The 15,881-nt window shown below is 46.9% G+C and overlaps 5 protein-coding genes across 6 annotated transcripts in view; 4 read left to right on the top strand and 1 right to left on the bottom strand.

The window, feature by feature from the left end:
* Window positions 1–3,190, top strand: part of plaub (plasminogen activator, urokinase b) — a 3,710-nt gene extending 520 nt beyond the window's left edge. The window contains exons 3-11 of the mRNA XM_035612152.2: window positions 1–18; window positions 88–241; window positions 328–425; window positions 507–551; window positions 706–904; window positions 1,000–1,151; window positions 1,427–1,567; window positions 2,204–2,352; window positions 2,428–3,190. The exon at window positions 1–18 is cut by the window's left edge and continues 87 nt beyond it. Of these exons, the coding sequence (XP_035468045.2) occupies window positions 1–18; window positions 88–241; window positions 328–425; window positions 507–551; window positions 706–904; window positions 1,000–1,151; window positions 1,427–1,567; window positions 2,204–2,352; window positions 2,428–2,625 (1,154 nt within the window). The 3' untranslated portion in view covers window positions 2,626–3,190. The remainder of the gene's footprint in view (window positions 19–87; window positions 242–327; window positions 426–506; window positions 552–705; window positions 905–999; window positions 1,152–1,426; window positions 1,568–2,203; window positions 2,353–2,427) is intronic.
* A 1,878-nt stretch (window positions 3,191–5,068) lies between these two features.
* Window positions 5,069–6,471, top strand: LOC118287218 (bryoporin). The gene is made up of 3 exons (XM_035612195.2): window positions 5,069–5,229; window positions 5,361–5,485; window positions 5,881–6,471. The coding sequence occupies exons 2-3, from the start codon at window positions 5,382–5,384 to the stop codon at window positions 6,308–6,310; spliced, it is 534 nt and encodes a 177-aa protein (XP_035468088.1). The 5' UTR covers window positions 5,069–5,229; window positions 5,361–5,381; the 3' UTR covers window positions 6,311–6,471.
* A 356-nt stretch (window positions 6,472–6,827) lies between these two features.
* LOC118287217 (DELTA-stichotoxin-She4a) lies at window positions 6,828–7,999 on the top strand. The gene is made up of 3 exons (XM_035612194.2): window positions 6,828–6,988; window positions 7,151–7,271; window positions 7,413–7,999. The coding sequence occupies exons 2-3, from the start codon at window positions 7,168–7,170 to the stop codon at window positions 7,861–7,863; spliced, it is 555 nt and encodes a 184-aa protein (XP_035468087.1). The 5' UTR covers window positions 6,828–6,988; window positions 7,151–7,167; the 3' UTR covers window positions 7,864–7,999.
* Window positions 8,000–8,088: 89 nt separating this feature from the next.
* Window positions 8,089–12,086, bottom strand: LOC118287210 (endonuclease domain-containing 1 protein-like). Of its 2 annotated transcripts, XM_035612183.2 has the most exons (3): window positions 11,932–12,086; window positions 10,722–11,032; window positions 8,089–10,157 (listed from the first exon to the last, which is right to left on the bottom strand). In XM_035612183.2, exons 2-3 carry the CDS (start codon window positions 11,004–11,006, stop codon window positions 9,537–9,539), a joined length of 906 nt encoding a protein of 301 aa, XP_035468076.1. In that variant the 5' UTR covers window positions 11,007–11,032; window positions 11,932–12,086; the 3' UTR covers window positions 8,089–9,536. The 2 variants fall into 2 exon arrangements, with proteins under 2 accessions (XP_035468076.1, XP_035468075.2); XM_035612182.2 differs by lacking the exon at window positions 11,932–12,086 and having other exon boundaries at window positions 10,722–11,081.
* On the top strand, window positions 11,622–15,855 carry LOC118287192 (UDP-glucuronosyltransferase 1-2). Its single transcript, XM_035612147.2, has 2 exons — window positions 11,622–11,842; window positions 12,939–15,855. The coding sequence occupies exon 2, from the start codon at window positions 12,957–12,959 to the stop codon at window positions 14,553–14,555; it is 1,599 nt and encodes a 532-aa protein (XP_035468040.1). The 5' UTR covers window positions 11,622–11,842; window positions 12,939–12,956; the 3' UTR covers window positions 14,556–15,855.
* The last annotated feature ends 26 nt before the right edge of the window (window positions 15,856–15,881 follow it).

Genomic DNA, 15,881 nt, shown 5'->3' with positions numbered 1-15,881 from the left:
GGGGGCGCTGCGAGACAGGTGAGGATCCCACATGCGAACCACAATCTTCACCTTTTTGATAAGAAATTGTAATTGTGGTTCCTTCAGACAAAGCTGCTCAGTGCTACGAGGGCGTGGGGCTGTACTACAGAGGCACCGTGTCCAGGTCGGCGAGAGGACGGACATGTGAGCAGTGGGACTCCGACACCAGGGAGAGATTCATGTCGTCGGATGTGAATGAAGGGAGACACAACCACTGCAGGTACCTGCCGTACTGTCGGCAGTCAGAATAAAAAAAAAAACATAAAGTCTGAGAACCGCCATAAGGCCCGAGCGTCTCTCCCACAGAAACCTGTTGTTCAGACGGCGTCCGTGGTGTCAGGTCCGGAGGAACCAGCGGCTGGTGAAGGAATACTGCCACATCCCGCGCTGTGGCTCAGAGTCACGTAAGTGGACTCCTTGGTCTTCCAAGAAAAATCTAATCCAGAGTTGTCCGGATGTCTTGAAAATCTTCTCTGATCTCACAGTTCCAGCTTCGCCGCCGCCTGCGGCCACAGCGCCGGCACCGCCAGGTGAGGTCAACACGGGTCAGAGCAGGTCGGGTCAGAGGTCACGTTAGGTTCAAGTCAAGATCCTGGAATCTCCCTCCAACCCTCGCCGGCCTCGTCGTATCACACGTTCGCGCTCTTCGCCTCCGCATGTTCTGATCTTTGTTTAATCCTCCAGCTGCCGCGTCGACCTGCGGCCAGCGCAGCAGAAGGAAGCAGATGAAGATCGTGGGCGGAACCGTTGCCACCGCGGAGGCCCACCCGTGGGTCGCTGCCATATTTTGGCGCAGCGAGTCCGGGGAGAAGGTTTTCCGCTGCGGGGGCAGCCTGATCTCGGACTGCTGGGTCCTGTCGGCCGCCCACTGCTTCCCCCACGGGTAGGAAGTGAGGTCACTCAGCGAAACCGCGGCAGGTGGCGAGAGACGAGAAGCAGAGATTTGGACCGATCGCTGTGAACCTTGTGTTGTTTCAGCTCCCACGACAAAGAGCGGCGCTTCTCCGTCGTCCTGGGGAGGAACGCTCTGAACGAGAGCGACCCGACGGCGGAGCAGAGGTTCAGGGTGGAGAAGATCATCGTGCACGACGGGTTCGACGACAGCGAGGGCAACTTCAACAATGACATCGGTAGGAACGAGCCGCCAGCCGCTCGCAGGTTCAGTTGTCAACGACGTCGATCTTCGTCCAGACTCTCAGAACCGTCTCATGTGTATCCATCAACACGTTCGCCTGAATCAACACAGCGTCCAGTGGAATCAGGAGCGACCCGACTCGGTTGTAGCTGCATGAAGACGTTCCACCGTCTTCAAGGAACTACAACCGAGTCCGGTCGCTCCTGATTCAACTCCCTCGTGTCTTAACCTCCGGATGAAATCAGACCAACGGGCCGTCTTGTCTTGCAGCCCTGCTGAAGCTGAGGGCTCGCGGCGGTAAGTGTGCGGAGGAGAGCAGGACGGTGAAGGCCGTCTGCCTGCCGCCGCCTCGGCAGAGCCTCCAGCCCGGCGTCGCCTGTGAGATCGCCGGATACGGGAAAGAGAAACAGGGTGAGGAAGAACGTCCCCCGAGGGCTGTGACGGCAAAAATGTCTTGGTCATCCCATACATCCTCCGCACCAAGCGAGGGAATGTGTCTCTTTACCGAGGAGGCACAAGGGGACAAGGATCAAACATCACCCGTCGTCTAAAACGGGTTCCAGCTTTAGGAAGACAATTTTACAATATAGCAGAATATAGAAGGATGAATAAGAAAATGAATAGCATGTTAAAATACACATCAGCCATTTTCATACATTCATCTCGAAACCAGAAACCAAATTGTCAGATGAACCAAAGCATTGAACAAGTCGTAAGTCGTATGAATTTCTCCTGAGGAGACGCGATTGTGTCGGAAGGCGTTCAGTAAATATAATCCGTCGCAGTGATGCGAGAGGAACGGGCAGCGAAGGATTCATCCTCTGGGGAACATGAATATTAGGGACTTTCACGTCTACACATCCAGGAAATATTCTGGTTTCAGACCAGTGACAAGTGTTGGACCGGTCTCAGAATCTCAAAGGTCCTTGTTCAACACTTTCAACCACAACTAACTGACTTCATAAATATACAGTATGAATGACGTGTAGGAAAGGTAACAGTGCACCTTCAACACTTGCCCTTGATAGATTTCTCTCTCCCCTGCAGCGTTGTGGTACCGGTCTCAGTACCTCAGGGAGGCTCGGGTAAACCTCCTCGCCGACGACGTGTGTCGGCACAAGGACTATTATGAAAACATGATCAGCGACAACATGTTCTGCGCCGGTCGTCCCGACTGGAGCCAGGACGCCTGCGAGGTATGTGTACGTGTCCCGACTCGACCGGGCCTCCCCGCTGAACCGCCTCTGACGCTGCTCGTCTCCGTCCCACAGGGAGACTCGGGGGGGCCTCTGGTGTGTGAGGTCGGCGGCAGGCTCTTCCAGTTCGGGGTCATCAGCTGGGGCGACGGCTGCGCCAAGGAGTACCGACCCGGCGTCTACAGCCGGGTGACCAACTACAACGGGTGGATAGGAGAGAAGACGGGTCTGACGTCCGTCGCCGCTGGAGCCGCGTTCCCTCAGAACCTCTGAGCCGAGGAAGTTCTGAAATATAGAACCGGGGTTTCTCTTCTTATTAATAACAAAATCTTATTAAAATCACCAACAAACAGACAATGACGTCATCCCACTGAGACTGTTGACAGTCTGATTATATCGTGTTCCTCTGTGCTCCGCATTTAAAACACGTCACACATTATTGTTCCTCTTCACTCAATCGGACATAAACCGTCCCGCTGCCAGAAATAATAACCAGAGCACAAATATGTAATATTAATCCCCCGCTGAAAAAGAGTCCCGAAAAAATGCATTCAGGGATTAAAGTTCTCCGTCGCCACGATGGATTTACAGCAGTTACATTTCAGAGATCAGTGTAGATTAAATATATAATCTCTTTGTCATGTGATACACTAGTTAGGTCACTAGGTGGCAGCAATTGGCTGTGAATTCACTGTTGACTGTTAGTTCATCTTCTTGATGGTGGTTGGCTGCAGACATAAACCCCGCCCCTTCCATGTTAGTGGATGGGACCAAATAAAATTGAATCAAAGTACATTTACAGAATCAATGTAAACCCCATTAAAAAACTCTAACAATACTTTTGTGCTTTGACAGTTGCTATGTGCTGACATTTCTCTTTCTTTTTTCAAATTTGACACATATTTTCTGTCGGCGTGCTTTGACAAATCTGAGGTTGCGCCTCGTATTGTTCGACAGACGCGTGGGAGGGAGGGCGACACCGCGTCGTTGAACCAGCACGACTGGTTACAGCGACTGTGCCCGAGGCTCCGTCACTCGGACATTCGTCACATACGAGGTGATATTCTGTCCACCACAAGACACAGTCTCTTTGTGGGAATGTCGTGTCTTTGTTGTCGTCGTTTTACGTTTCATTTTGTGTCTGTAAGATAGTTTGGCTCCAATGTCAAAGGAAGGTGGAAGGAAGTCCGACTCAAGGTGAACGTTTATTCAAACTTAGTTAAACTCAAAGAAAATAAATCTGTAAAAATGAACTCATGAAAATGAACTCATGAAAATGAACTCATGAAAATGAACTCATGAAAATGAACTCATGAAAATGAACTCATGCACGCACATGTTCACAGACTCACCTTGTTCTTTCCCCTCGAGAAGCCCGAGCATGCTACTGAATATATAGAGCGTTCAATCAACACCTACACGCCTTCAGCCCACACCAGTACTGACCGAGGGATGAAACAGACAGTGAACGCAGCACCAGGAAACATAAATCGTCATTCAGCTCCTCTCCCAAGCTCATTACATTTCTATCCGAGTCTCTGAAAGGTTTCTCACCTCGACACATTTGACTCACAAACATTAAACTATCAAACCAAACATTTCCACTAAAAAGAAAACCCCCCAGCCGTTGGTCTGACCCATGATGTCAGCGATGACATCACCAACACCAGAAAAACCAGGAAGTTGTGGGCGGGGCCTCTCTGACTGCATGGTGGCTCTGAGCGAAGGAACAAACAATTCTAGGCATCGACAGAGAAACAAACTATTAAACAATTTCCAAACCTGCAACTTAATAAAGACGAAGTGAAAGTTACTTCTGGCTTCAACGTACATTATTCTTCGGAGTGAACTGTAACATGATGCTAACACCAACAAACAAACCCGGGATAGTGGGTGAAGCAACGTTAGCTTAGCAATGCTAAATTAAAAGCAAAATGAACGCATGTAGAAGAAGACTTGTGGAAAGGGCCGAGCGGTGGGGACGGATGTCCCCCACTTCGTCACAGCGTCTCTTTGTGGTTGTACTTCATCTTTCATCTGGTCGTCATTCGGCGTCTCTTTGTACTCGTCTTTCTGCTTTTCGTAGTTATTTCGCATCACTGTTTTGTTGTTTGGCATTTGACTTTGTCTCTTTGTGCGTCTTTGCAGTTGTTCCTATGTGGTTGTGTGCGTCTCTCTTTGCATCTCTGTAGTTGTTACGTTGATTATTGTTCATTGTGGTCATTTAGTTTCCCCTTGCAGTGGTTTGCAGCACTTATTAAATGTTTCTTTGTGGATATTTTTGTCTCTGTGATAGTTTTTTGTGTCTTTGCGGTGGTCGTGCTTCTCTTTCTGTGACATCTGTAGACGAACCTCCGCAGACTCGTTCCGTGACCCGTCCACTGTGACTTGCAGTCACGGTGATGGCTGAGATTGACTCAGGAAGCTGTAAAAAGACAAAGACTTCTTTCATTGTGCACGAGAGAAATCTACTGAAAAACCCCAATTCATCACTCCGGAGGATTTGGGCTTCTTCCAAAATGAGTCACGGTCGTCAGGAGACGTGTCCACAGGGTGCGGCCGCTGCTCTTTGCTCGTCAAATGTCACCAGACATTCAGGTATTTCACCGCCAACGCCTGCGCTCCGATCAGCACGACTGCTTGCGGAGTATTTTTCCGCCCAGGGATCATCGGTACAAACCCTCACCCCTCAGCCCCGGTGTCCTGTGGCTCGCATCACATGCTCATTGGTGCAGATGTCTCCTGAACAGCGAGCTCAGAACACACCTACAGCGTGAGGTGTGACTGAAGGTGTGTCTACCTGCGTGCCTCCAAACCCAGCTCCTTCCTCCTCTCAGAGGACTCTCTGCCTTCCCCCGGTGCGCGACTTAACGTACAGTAAGTACCCGACAGGATTTCTGTGCAGGGTTCGTTTGAGCTGCGTTTGTTTTGAAAAGCAAAATGTCAAAAGCGGTAATGTTGATGGATAAAAGTCGTATTTCTTTCTTTCTGTGTCCTCTGTCGCTCAGGCCTTCCCAGCAGCCGCCACCATGCCTGAGACCGCAGAGTCCCACTCGGTCAACCTCACCACCAACCGCAACTGCACCATAGAGATCACCAACGTCAGCGGCGTCTACTGCCTCGTCAACCCAAAGTAAGAAGCACAGACTGATGATGATGATGATGATGATGATGATGAAGTGAGCGCACGTCCATATTGAGTCTGAACCGATGAAGACGCTTGAATCTATGTCCACGTGACTCCCGGTGGGGGAAAGTGACCAAGTACATTTACTCAAGTATCTGAACAGTTGAGCTCTGACGTTCTTGTATTTTACTTCATTCTGTACAACCTCATAGAAATATTCCATTTCATATCAGAGGGAAAATATTCTATAATCTCATGACTCGGATTTATGTGAGTTGTTGTTGCACAATATCAACATTAGTCTCAGGGACCAGTTTCTCTGCAGGACAAGTACTTTGGCTTTGGATACTTCAAGTACATCTAGCTGATAATATCCACGTTGTGCTCTCTGTCCTCTGCAGGATTCACATGGAGAGCGGTTTCACCTTCAGCCCTCCGCAGCCCACCGTGCGCACCACCAAGACCGAGGTGTGCTCCTTCACCAAGGACGACAACACGGCGTCCGGCGCCGTGGGCGTCCTGACCTACGAGCTGTTCGACATGCGCAGTCGCCACTGCAACGAGCTGATCGCCGTCATGTTCTCGGTGCCCTTCGACTACAACTTCTACAAGAACTGGCTGGGCGTGGGCATCTTCGAGCACACGCACGCCTGCGACGGCAAGCTGTTCGATCAAATGTACAACAAGAAGGATTTCACCAACTTCGTCCGCCACGAGGCCGACGGCTCCGGGGTGAAGTACGAGGGGCGGGTGGTGGACCTGAGGGCCTGCATGTCGGATCAGGGCAAAGCCATCATCAAACTTGAGTTGTACGACAAGATGGGCAGATGAGTCGGTTCGTGCTGCGATGAGGATAAAGAGTTCTGCACCAATTGATTGCAAAGGTGCGGAATGAATTATAGAACACAGGTGAAGCAAAAGAAATATTCCTGTTCATATTTCTGTCATTCCTGTCATGCATGGGTGCTTTAAATAAAAACAAGTCTGACCAATTTCTTGTCTTTGACTTTGATTGAATCACCTCTGATTTTGTGCACAGAAAAACCCCAACTGATACGAAGATGATACGTTTTGCATCTTTTCATTTGACAAAACACGAATCATACTTTACTTTGGGTAAAATGAATACAAGAAACACAGTGTGAGTGTCTCCGTGCAGACAGGTGTGTTGCCTGATGAGACACTGCATATGAGGCAATGTCACGGAAAAAACTCAACGAACCTGCTTTTCGCTGCTGCACTGCAAGACCGCAGTGAGAGAAACAAAAGCAAATCAAAACCTCCTGTCATGTGGGAAGCGATGGTTACACCCCGTCTTCTCGCCTCCATTCGCTGTACGTGCCCGAGTCAGAAGTGCAGAGGGTGCGGTGTGTGATGTGGGCGGAGCCAGACGTGGGCGGAGCCAGATGTGGGCGTGACACATTCTCCAACAAGAACGAACCAAGGTGTGTGAGCACTGTTTCAGACCCGCCGCTGCCCGAGTCAGACACACACCTGGGATCCGGACAGGTAAGCCAGACAAACATCGCTCACTGAACTGTGTTGTAGGAGGATTCGACTCGGCGTCATTACTGTGTTATGACGGACACTGTGAGCAGCGGCGTGCGGCGGCGCATCGTAACGCACATCTGCTGCTCGCAGGTTTTTCACACCGCTCTTCCTCTGTCTCAGCTGTTCCAAGCAACACAATGAGTGAATCAGCAGAGGCTCTGTCCGCCAACCTGACGAGCCGGAGAAATGTCACCATCGAGATCACCAACCTCACCAACAACTACTGCCTCCTGGACCCCAAGTGAGTGTGACTCGAACCGTGGAAGGCTGGTGAAGAAATACGCACAGTGACTTTGCGTGGATCGACACCGGTTCACCTTTTTGTCATCTAATCCTCCCTCTTACCTTCAATCCCCTTCTTTCTTCTCTTTGAAAAAAAAAGGGTTTACCTGGAGAGCGGCTGCACCCACAGCCCGCCCCAGCCCACGGTGCGTCCACTGAAAACCGAGGTGTGCAACTTCACCAAGACCAGCGCCAAAGCCTGCGGTGCAGTGGGCGTCCTGACCTACGACCTGTTCGAGAGGAAGAGCAACGCCGCCAAAGAGACAGTCGCGATAATGTTCTCCGTGCCCTACGACTTCAGCATGTACAAGAACTGGATGGCAGCGGGGATCTTCAGCCTGGGCAAGGAGTGCAACGAGGCCCTGTACAAAGAGATGTATTACAACAAAGAGCAGAAGGGCTTCGTGCGGCAGGAGGCCAACGGCGGGGGGATGACGTACGAGGGCGCCAGCCTGGACGTCAAGTTGACAATGTCCCCGATGGGCAGGGCCATAATGAAGGTGGAGTTGTGGGACAAGGTCTTCTCACCCGGGATGCACCAAAGTTACTAATCTGGTGATTCAGTTTTTTCACACCCGTAGTGTAGTGTTGGGAATGTTTAACCCTTTGTACATCTGTACCTGTACTGTACATGTACTGTACCATCTGTTCATGCAATAAATCCACAGCGAGGCTGATGTGACATGACGTGTGTCTCGGTTATCATTTTAAAAAGAAAGAGAAAAAAACAAACCCTTGTCTCAGCAAAGCTTCACAGTCAAGTCGAACTCGTGGAGCAAGTTTTTTTCATCGAAATTAGTCGTTTTATTATTTATTTCTCCCTGATTTAAAAGACAAAAAATACAATTTCTACTTTCATATATATTCATGTCCAGTCAGGAAACCTCCAACAAGAGTGAAATATGCAAATATATGTGATGTTAATTTTAACAGTAAGACAAATCAAAAGAAAGATCAGTCTCATTATTTGTTAAATCCAGAGATGAAACACAAACGCACTCATAAGACAGTGAGATCTGGTGATTGTTGAAAAAAAGAAATGGATTCTGTACAAATGAATTCCTCCGAGTTGCAGCCGACAGTCACCAGAGGCTCCGACTGTCCAGCAGCTGCATGTATTGCACAATGAGGCCACCTAGTGGTCATGGGTGTCGGGTGCAGTATAAACTGCAAACCCATGTTGAGGTACATGAATCACTTCCCCCTTAAATCAGCTTTCCAAGAGTTAAGTGTAAGGCTACGACCAGCAGCCAGTTAGCTTAGCTTAGTTTAGCATAGCGTTATGAACCGTGAAACACCATTTATTACAGAGACAAGCTTAGCTCAGTCTTTATGATAAGCTAAGCTAACTGGCTGCTAGTTCTAGCCAGTTAGCTTAGCTCAACATAAAAACTGGAGCACTTAGCCTGGCTCTGTAACAATTGTATCGAAACATGTCAACACCACAATTAGGTCATTGACATGTTGTTTGTTAAATTTCATACAGAAAATGATGGAGCTAGTAGGTTGTTGTTCATACTTTGGAGTAAACAATTACAATATGTTGAATATTGAGCTTTAGCTGCACTAGTAACTTTTTTGTCAGCTTTGGGAGAAGCTAGCTGTTTTCCCCATTTTCCAGTCTTTATGCTAAGCTAAGCGTCTCCTCACAATATGAGAGTTGTACTATAATAAAACAACCTATTTTTAGTCCTGTGAATTTTTCCTTTTGTTTGTCAGAAGTAAAGTAGCATAAAGTCATTTGAAGGTTTTTCTATTAAAACCTTTAAATTCAGGAAATGGCAGCAAATAAAAAGTTTAAAAAGAAAGAGGTCATGGTTTGATAATTGAAGCTTCCGTCGGAGGACGTCGTGAACCGTAAAGTCCAGATGTTTGGATTCAACTCCAGCGGTGACTGACCAGTCGCTCTAGTGTGATTACTTGTTTATAAGGTTTACGCTCCTTCCGGTCTGTCAAGTGACAAAGAAAGAAAGTTTGGTTTCAGCTACTCTTCAGGTTTGTCGTGTACACTGTAAAAAAATGAAAAAATGTTTTCGCCCTGAGCCTCACAGTCAATGTTGGTTTCTTTTAACCAGGACCACAATCTTTCCCAATCGTAACCAAGCAGCTTTTGTGCCGCGCTTTGTGCTTGGACAAGTAGTGAAAATGAATTTGTCAGAATGAAATTAAATGACAGGTAACGACTCAACAGTCGAAATTACTCTGACACTGCGATGTGGGCGAATCAGTCGGATCCAGAGCACTGCTCATAGAAAACGCTGACCACAGCAGCGAACCTGTCCTTCAGATACATCTCGAGAGTTTCCAGCGGCATCTGCCTCACGTCATATCCCCAGAACTGTTTCTTGGCCGACTGGCTAACAGGCACGATCTCCTCGGTGCTGTTGCGGTCGTTGCGGCCGATGGCGGCGTACGTGGGAAAGGCGTCCTTCAGCTCCTCTGGAAGGCTGTTGTTGTAGTTGGGGCAGCAGTAGGCCGACCAGATGTACTCCGGCACAGCCACGCGGTGATTCTTGAGCCAGTGCTCCCCGGCCTGATAAGGGATGGCGCCGGTCACCACGTAGGCCTCTCCGAGGCAGTAGGCCGAGAGGGTTTTGTTGACCGTCGCCTCCAGGACCTCCCAGGGTCCGTCGTTGGAGCCGACCTTCTGGGGAACCACGTTGGTGAGGGTGAAGGTGGCCGAGCGGTCCTCGTGGCTCTGGTGGTGAAGGCTGGGGTTCATGTGGCCTCGGGTGAAGGTGGAATTAATGTAGTCCAGCTCCACCGCCTGGCTGTCCACCACCTTCTGGTCCACCGGGCCCGGAGGGAAGGGGCTCATGTTGCCGCCAGCTTCTGGGTAGGCTAACTGTTTTATTGTAGAGAGGGAAAACAAGATACATTGATTTGTTGTGTTTGGTGGTGGGAATAACAATGATTTAAATTCAATTCAATTCAAGTACACATGTTATTGTCCTGTTGACCGCATACTTTTGGCCAGATCCGTTTTTCTATGCCGGAATCTGAATCAAATCGAAAAAATATGAGTATCTCAGCGATAATTGTCTCCGCGTGAGAGGTCACCTCACAATGAAGAAGTTTACTGAGGCTCATTTCCTCATTTTCTTCTCATTTTACTGCCTAGGAAACACGGAGCAGTGTCTACCACTGTGTGAAATACAAACAGTTTATTGCAAATATCAAACTGGAAAATAAGCATCTACAAAATGAGATATAAAACCATGTGCTTGAGTGCAAACGCAAACAAGCTGTAAAATTAAAAAAACACGTCTGATACACCAGCAAATTAAATACGACTTCACAGATCACCTGAATGTGATTAAAGAATAGATTTGTTTCCTCTCTAAACACAATTTTTTCCTCAATAATCATCAATAATTTCCCCTCGGACAATAATTTCAATGTTTAGCACCTGTGGCTCAAACTTCCAGGAAGCCGAGGGCCTCTTTCCCGCCGGCGGCGTGTACAAATAGGCCGAGAACCACGGCGAGCGGCGCGGTCGACTGTACAACGTGGCGAAGTGATAGCGGTTGTCGTAGCGCTGGCAGATGGGGGTCCCTGCCAGACCTTTCGGGGGCCAGGACCTGTAGAAGAACTGCAGACAGGGAGCGAAATCGCCAACATCCGCTGCACCCGGCGGACACCAGCCTCCAGATGAGACGAGGACGACCACGGCCAGAGAGCAGAGACGAGACATCCTCACGCGTTCTCGTGAAATGAGATCTGATGAGCGAGAGCAGAAGTGGTGTCAACATTAGCTTGTGTTCAGCTGGGTTTTTGGTGTTTTTTTTAACAGGAAGGAAGTCGAGCTCAATGTGCTTTCAGCAGCTGTTACACTTCTGCAAATGTCACGTTAAGAAAAATACATTGAACATCATCTTCTGAAACTAATGGTCCGATCTTCAACAATGATTATTCAACGTGTAAGCTGCAGGTCGTGTCTACGAGCTATTTTTGAACAATGCATGACGTCACTCATTGTATGACATCGTCATACGATGGGGAATAATTTTTCTGATCAATACAAGTTTACATTGTCTCTCTATCATTTGCAGGGATACTTTTGTTGAACTTTGACCTTTGACCAATCAGCACCAAAAGTGAATCATCTTGAGGAAAACTCTCTCACACACACACACACACACTGAGAACTGTTTTCTTTTTTCTTCCGTCAGTGCAAAGATTTTTGCAACTGTTTTGGGTAAATATCGTGTTACTGCAGTGTGTGTGTGTGTGTGTGTGTGTGTGTGTGTGTGTGTTGTGTGCATTCCTAAGTGTATCCACTACACTTAGAGGGGGCGGGCTCAGTGGGGAAAGCTGCCTGACTTTCCGCCTACACTTTTCTCACTTCTCACATACATCTGAAATCCATTTGTTGCAGCCCCCCAACCGCAACCACCGCCTCCAGCCCCTCCCGCCCCTGTTCTTTATGTAATACAAGTTGGAGTTTGGATTCTTTTGCATGCAGACACTCGGCTTCCCCAGTCCAGGGCCGGATCAAAGCACACTTCTGCACAGTTTCAGGGATTTCAGGTAGGTCCCAACTCTTTTCCTTCTAAAACACAACAACAGCAGCTCAGTTGCAGAGCTTTAAAAAAAAAACACAGGACCGTTTTGCTCACCCTTAAAAATAGCTCGAGCCAGTTTCAGCAGTTCAGGAAGTGGCTGATCTGTGGGCAGACGGATGAGCGTTTAGATTCCTCTTTCAACTTGCAACAAACATGCAGAGACCTGACACCTAGAGGAGTGTTTTCCTCAGCTGGGACTCGGCTCAGTGTTTTCCGCCTGTTTGCAAGGCCCTGCTGAATGTGCATGGGGAGATCAGACCAACATCAGGCATTAGTCAGTGCACGAGTTTCACTGGACTTTGAGCTGCTACAGCGACATTTCATGTGTCACAGGCACCAAGAAGAAAAGTTCTTTTTTAGAGAGAGTAAACCCTGGAACTGAATTTTAATCGTCAACATCTGAAATTCAAAGGTGATGTCCCCCATTGTCTTATTTTGTCCAACCAACAGATAAAAAAACCAAAATGTTAGATCTAAAGTTCTGTAAGACCAAGAAAATGATCAGCGATTATTTGATTGTTAATATAGATCCAATCATCCAATAGATATAAAATAATTAACTAATTGCTTCACCTTTGAGGTACTTCTTATTGTGTTTCTTGCTAAATGCTTAACTCGAGGCTTCAAAACGACAGTTCACAAACCAACTGGTGTCTTGATATAAAATATTTGGTGGTGAAAATGTAATACTTTTCATGATAGTTCATATACAGGAGAAAAACAATTTTTTTTTGATTGTTCCATAAACTCTGGTGTGAATGCAGACATGACCCCTACGACATCTCAGGAACCTTTCAAAGACTTAGGGTCCGTCCCATATCCCCTCACTTGGCCCTACCCCTCCATTCTTCCACTCCACATGAAGTCAGCATAGATTTGACCACGCCATTGAAGGGCTGTCTGAAGTAGTTTGAAGGGGTAGATAACCCCTACCCCTTGATCTTCAAAAGAAATTGGACACCCTGCAAATCCTTGTCGGTGAAATAAGATCAGCGAGAGGGAATTCAATAGAGATAAGTAACATATGTTAAAATTTGACTTTTTTAACTTCTTTTCCCCAGAGTTAATCCAGCGAGAGCATGATCCCAGGACTTTCTCTTCTTCTTCTGGTGGTGAGTGTGTCCATCCTGACGGGTCCCAGTGTCCACGGCGGGAAGATCCTGGTGTTCCCGGTAGATGGCAGCCACTGGGTCAACATGGACCTGCTGATCCAGAGCCTCCACACCAGGGGCCATGAGGTGACCGTGGTCCGCACAGCCACCAGCTGGTATGTCAAAGAGAGTGCAGAGTATTACCACTCGATCACTGTCACCCTGCCGGAAGCCATCAGCATAGAGGAGGAGGACTTTTTCGTTACCTTGCTTGCGAACATGCTGTCGATCAAGAAAGAGGGGCCGTCTCTAAGTGCCTTTGTGAACTTTTATTGGGAAATGCTCGGTAAGCTGTCTAAGATTCACCAGCAGGCCAGCAAGTTGGGTGTAGAAATATTTGAGAACAAGACTCTAATGCAGAGTATCCGTGATACTCAGTTTGACATGGTTCTTCTGGACCCGGGCTTGCCTGTGGGGGTTCTGGTGGCACATGAACTTAAGCTGCCGACCGTTTTTAATGCGAGATGGGTCACCAGTGGAGAGGGGCATTTCGTGGTCGCTCCATCACCAACATCCTATGTCCCAACTTCAGGACATGCTGTGTCGGACAAGATGACCTTTGGGCAAAGAGTCAAAAATGTATTCCTCTATGTCCTCAACATGTGCATCGACAAGTTTATAGTTTGCCCTCACTATGACAGACTGGTGGACAGGTACTTTGGTCCAAATGTGAACTTCTATGACCTCCTACAGGGGGCAGACATCTGGCTCATGAGGGTGGACTTTGTCTTTGAGTTCCCCAGACCCACTATGCCAAACATCGTCTACATTGGTGGATTTCAGTGTAAGCCTTCCAAGCCTTTATCACCAGAGCTGGAGGAGTTTGTTCAAAGTTCAGGAGAGCATGGATTCATCCTGATGTCTCTGGGTACCCTGGTTAAAGGTCTGCCCATAGAAATTACCTCTGAAATCGCCGCTGCCTTTGCCCAAATTCCTCAAAAGGTCATTTGGAGGCATGTCGGTGAGCCGCCCAACAATCTGGGCAACAATACCCTTCTGGTGAAATGGATGCCCCAGAACGACCTCCTGGGCCACCCAAAGATCAAAGCCTTTGTGGCCCATGGAGGTACGAACGGGATCTACGAGTCCATCTACCACGGTGTTCCCATAATAGGCCTCCCTCTTCTGTTTGACCAGTTTGAAAACGTTTTGCGATTGGAAACACGGGGGGCTGCCAAGGTGGTGGACGCGACCAAAGTCACACGCCAGAACTTCCTGGAAACAATACAAGAAGTCCTTCACAATCCCTCGTACAGAAATAACATGAAGCGTCTGTCCGATCTCCATCGGGATAAACCAATGCATCCTTTGGAAACTGGTCTTTTCTGGATTGAGTTTGTCATGAGGCATGGAGGTGCTTCACATTTGCGCACTGAGTCTTATAAGATGCCATGGTATGCCTATTTTTCTCTGGACGTCATAGGCTTTTTGTTAGCAATCCTGCTGTTGCTAACAGCAACTGTGGTCGGATCAATACGATTCATGTGCTCTCGACTGTGCAGGAGGAGAAAACCAAAGCAGGAGTAGTCGTTGACTCCTCATATACAGTGCGTCAAATACATGTATTCTAAAGGATAAATCTGTTTTTATTTAATAGTTTTTTATCGTTTAACTGATTCCTGTTGACACATGAGATCACTCAAGAAAAATGTGAATAAGATCAATGGATCTAATATTTAAAGATGAATGTGTTGAATCTAAAACCTTTGCGCACTTGAACGATTTCTTTATAAAGGAAACTTTTACAGTCAATTTTATTCAGTTAAAAATTACACTTTCTAAATCAGTAAATTACGGTGTGCAGATCTGAAATTTAACAAGGTACAGAAAAACGCTAATGTATTTCATGATTTTTTTAATAGCAATCAATATTTCAAATTCAATTCTGCAATTTTATGTTCTGCATAATTATCACTTGAATACAGAAACGTCTATGATATATGATTTTACATAATGAAAAAAAAAGTTACAAAAAAGAAGTATTAAAGCAAATATGTGCATCGCTGCTGAAGTAAATCTCACATTTGAAATTGTTCTCATGTTGGAAAATGAAGCCATCATTGATATAGTCTTATCATTTCCTCCAGTATACAGTACTTACAAACTGACAGCTCCAAATTGTTAGCTGGTTTATTTACAGTATGAAATGAGGAATAAAAATGTTTGTGGATGATCTAAGCGTCCTTTTCGCAGATCCATCTGTAGGCTATCTTACAGGAGCCGTCCATCCAGGACTTGAGTGCTTTTTCTGTGGTATCTATGTGTCCACAGTCTTCTCCCTGAGGGTCGTCCAGCTTCCAGTCATCGGGCTCCGTCCCAACTCCCGGTCTGTTCAGCCAATACCTGCAGGAAGAGACGTAGCAGCTCGGTAACATGTTCATCACAACGTCCTGTTTTTAACAGTGTCACTGAACCATACCCTGGAGAAACTGTCATTGACATTTGCGAGTTACTCAGTAGTCGAGGAGAAATTTCTATCTTTCAAGTGTTTTAAAAAAAATCATGGACAGTTTTCAAAGTTCAAGAATCAAAACATTGAAATTAAAGTCATTTGCCATAAAAATGTTTCTCATTTTGTTAATTTTTGTGTAGTTAATGGAGTGAAAATAATAATCACTTTACAGTAAAAAAAATATTTCATTGTAAACTCATTTGGAGAATTTACAAATTTTGTTGTTACCACTCAAAAGACATATTTTGATGAGCTTGACTGACGTCTGACGGTGAGTGATTATGAAAAGTTAGTGTGTATTTTCTTACTGTTTGCCATAAAGCCCGTTGTGTTAAAATCTGTTGTCTTTCAAAATAAAGAGTTAAAACTTGAAAATTGATTGAGTAAGTTGCCTCAAACAA

Source organism: Scophthalmus maximus, chromosome 16 (genome assembly GCF_022379125.1).
Source record: "Scophthalmus maximus strain ysfricsl-2021 chromosome 16, ASM2237912v1, whole genome shotgun sequence".
Lineage (NCBI taxonomy): Eukaryota > Metazoa > Chordata > Actinopteri > Pleuronectiformes > Scophthalmidae > Scophthalmus > Scophthalmus maximus.
The sequence above is the reverse complement of the archived record's forward strand: the minus strand, read 5'-3'. Positions and strand labels throughout refer to the sequence as shown.

Bases quoted from the DNA above. Each gene is read 5' to 3' on its own strand.
- LOC118287218 (XM_035612195.2), top strand. From the start codon at position 5,382: ATGCCTGAGACCGCAGAGTCCCACTCGGTCAACCTCACCACCAACCGC. The intron at 5,486-5,880 runs GTAAGAAGCACA...TGTCCTCTGCAG, and splicing joins TACTGCCTCGTCAACCCAAA to GATTCACATGGAGAGCGGTT.
- LOC118287217 (XM_035612194.2), top strand. From the start codon at position 7,168: ATGAGTGAATCAGCAGAGGCTCTGTCCGCCAACCTGACGAGCCGGAGA. The intron at 7,272-7,412 runs GTGAGTGTGACT...TGAAAAAAAAAG, and splicing joins TACTGCCTCCTGGACCCCAA to GGTTTACCTGGAGAGCGGCT.
- LOC118287210 (XM_035612183.2), bottom strand. From the start codon at position 11,006: ATGTCTCGTCTCTGCTCTCTGGCCGTGGTCGTCCTCGTCTCATCTGGA. The intron at 10,158-10,721 runs GTGCTAAACATT...ACAATAAAACAG, and splicing joins CCTGGAAGTTTGAGCCACAG to TTAGCCTACCCAGAAGCTGG.
- LOC118287192 (XM_035612147.2), top strand. From the start codon at position 12,957: ATGATCCCAGGACTTTCTCTTCTTCTTCTGGTGGTGAGTGTGTCCATC.